The sequence below is a fragment of the Triticum dicoccoides genome, unplaced genomic scaffold, assembly GCF_002162155.2.
Source record: "Triticum dicoccoides isolate Atlit2015 ecotype Zavitan unplaced genomic scaffold, WEW_v2.0 scaffold44997, whole genome shotgun sequence".
Lineage (NCBI taxonomy): Eukaryota > Viridiplantae > Streptophyta > Magnoliopsida > Poales > Poaceae > Triticum > Triticum dicoccoides.
Window position 1 is genome coordinate 1 of NW_021273342.1, and position 3,155 is coordinate 3,155.

At 41.2% G+C, this 3,155-nt stretch overlaps 1 protein-coding gene across 1 annotated transcript; it reads right to left on the reverse strand.

Annotated features, from left to right (window-relative positions):
* Positions 1 to 8: 8 nt before the first annotated feature.
* On the reverse strand, positions 9 to 852 carry LOC119346619 (germin-like protein 8-11; the record flags this gene model as incomplete). Its single annotated transcript, XM_037615888.1, has 2 exons — positions 675 to 852; positions 9 to 547 (listed from the first exon to the last, which is right to left on the reverse strand). Coding segments are annotated over exons 1-2 (660 nt in total), but the record flags the coding sequence as incomplete, so codon positions are not given.
* Positions 853 to 3,155: the final 2,303 nt, after the last annotated feature.

A 3,155-nucleotide genomic window follows, 5' to 3' on the forward strand; every position in this document is an offset into this window, starting at 1 on the left:
AATTGAGCCTGGAGCCAGTCAATTGTATTCTTTTCCACCTGAAACGCCTTGGCAAGAATATCATCGGATATTTGTGGGTCTGACCCAAACACCGCATTGGCAATTGTGATAGCCCCTGGGTTCTGGCTGCTAAGCGCGGCAATTGCAACGGCGGGCTTGTGGGGGTTGGGGTTAAATTGGAAGTGAATGAGCCCCACGGGGAAGACAAACACATCACCTTTGTTGAGCACCTTGGAGAGGAACTTGTTTCTGTTTGGGGCGGGCTGGTTGGATGTGACAAAGCCAACGTATAGTGTCCCCTCGAGCACCGTGAGGATCTCAGTGGCGCGAGGGTGCGTATGTGGTGGGTTCTGACCCAAGGGAGCATAGTCGATGCGCGCAATTGAGATGCCGAGGGTGTTGAGTCCAGCAATCTGCATGACGTTGATCAAAGTGACGTTGGATCCAACCTTGTTGGTCACCCTAGGCTTGTCGAGGTTGGCTGCCTTGAAGAAGTCATCCGCATTAACTTCCATCAGGTTCTTGCAAACAAAGCCATTGACACGAACTGGTGCATAGAGGAGATGTGACATGTAAGCTCAGATCTTAGAAAGTTGTTTCGACTTGCATATAATTTACAGAAATAGATTTCAACATATTATTTGGTGAGAACATGATGAGAAACCGGATAGTACCTGGTGAATTCATGTCGGTGACACAAAAGTCCTGGAGGGGGCTAGGATCGGAGCCAGTGGCCTGCCATGAGACCAACGCAACAAGAGCGGCGAGGAGAAGGAAGTAAGAGGAGGATGCCATCTGATTTGTTCTCTCTCTCTCTCTCTCTCTCTCTCTCTCTTGTGTTCCTGTTTGTGATTGTGGTGTATGTGAGTGTTGGTTTGAAACTGCAGGGGATGTATGAGTTTATATAGGTACAGCGAGCAGCGCCTGAACTCGTGAGCAATAATAGACCTAGTCAAGTGAAACAAACCAACCAATTGAAATGGTCTCTTGCTGCTAATTAAACTACTGCATATACTTTACAGGCTCCCATTTAAGACACGTTTTCCCTTTAAAGAAACAATGCGGCGTATACAGGCATATAAAGCTATTCTATCGTGATGTGTACGGGTGAGTAGTAATTATGAATGTTTTTCCATCTCACCCGTGTCTGCCACAATGCATGCAGGGCCGATTACAGGAAAATTCACCGCCCATCACTATTAAGGAAAAGATTTTTAAGACTAAAAGCGTCCGGCACTAGTTTAATTAGATATCATATACTCGGTCATAATTGGAACCAGTGCAGACGAAACCAGTCAAAGAGCAGTTGAGAAGCCAAGTCAGGTAAGGCAATCAATCGTTTTCTAGCTCGATGCCGACATGGATAAAGTCACCTACTCACGCGTAGGCTTGATTCATGGGCGCATGACTTCTAAAGACATATAGAGTGACTACTACCCCTGTTCTTTTCAGTAGTTGATACAGAATCATGTGTGCAATTGACCTTTTCAAACTATGAAATTATATATTTGCCAATAGTTTTTTCATGAAATTCAGTAACATAGGGCGACAGAGTAGTTAGCAGATTTGCAGCAGCCCCTATAGGTTATCATCATGTCAGTCGGATATTTACTTGGTCAGATGTCTCTCGAAGTGGTTGAGTACTTGCAGGAAGAAGCGACGACATTAATGGACGAAGTGACCAACCAAAAGTAGAGCTGATACAAATTCCATGACGATGGAGAGCAGGCAGTTTCCATATGCATGATCTTAGCAAGACTAGTTAACATCTTCTTGCGAAGAGTTTTATCACGCATGACCAGTTCAGTGTATAAATCTAACAATCTGGTTAGCCTTCCTGACTAGGTTCATGGCACGAGACCTCACCTGCTTCTTTTGCTAAAGTAACTAGTACTACGTCCAATGAAAACACTAGGCCAGGCGGCCACTCATAAACAGATTAATTTCTTGGAGGTGTGTGTTGGCAGCATTAGTGTAGAAAGAAGTTTCCATTAGATGATTTGATTGCTTCTATCACAAGAATCTTACAAAGAAACAACTCAAATAATAATTGTTTTTGGGATTCAGATATCCACGATACTTTTGCTGGTGAATGATCAATCAAACTTAAAAGAGTTTTGAACCAAAAGGAAGCTAAAACAAAACATTCAGGTAAAATAGAACTAACGGCAACCAAAACAGCAAGGTTTGTACCAAAGGAAACGTAAACTACATCTTTCGTGCACCGAAAAGACAGACCACAAGAACGACTCCAGGAAGCATCTTTTGCACATTCAAAATGCATATTGCAACCTCCGAGCACATTACCATATAATCATATGGTCATCTAATCGCTTCTCATTAAATTTTTGCATAAACTCCTTAAGTTTCCTTTTAATATGCCTACTGCATCATCTGATATACGGCTGAGTAGTATATTATGATTATTTATCTATCTCACCCAAGTCGGCACAATACATGCAGGGCTAGTTCAATGAAAAGTCACCACCCATCACCATAGTTTATTAGATATCATATACTTGGTCATGGTGAGAACTGGTCCGCACGAGGTCAAAGAGCAGCTGATAAAAGCCAAGTGACGTAAAGCAACCGTTTTCTACCTAGGCAAAGTCACCTGCTTAGCTTTATCTACTCCCTCGCTTCTTTTCAGTTGCTACAGAATGCGTGCAATCAAGCTTTTCAAGATGTGGCCACTAACATAAGCAAACTATATATTTGTCACCGGATTTTTCATGAACAATACTGTGCACAAGATATGGCATGGGATAAAAATAACATCTTATCTTATATTTACTAATTGGAGACACCATTGCAGCCTTTACGTTAATCCACATCATCAAGATTAATTCAACCATTAAATTTAAAATGTAATGGTCAAGATCTATTAGAAATCCCGACTTAATATAAAGAAACAATGTATGTAAAGAAATGAACCAGCACGTACAAAAAGAGAGACACCATAGCTTTATAATAAAAAAGATCACAATACTAAAAAAAATAAGATCACGTAAAAGAAGAGTCCTCATACTACAAGGAAAGTGCCATCGTGGTTCTCAAAAATTCCATCATCAAACACGTCCAAATTCCCAAATATCACGTACAGGAAGAAGAAAACCTGCCTTATAATATAAAAGAAATTATCAAGTAAAAAAAGA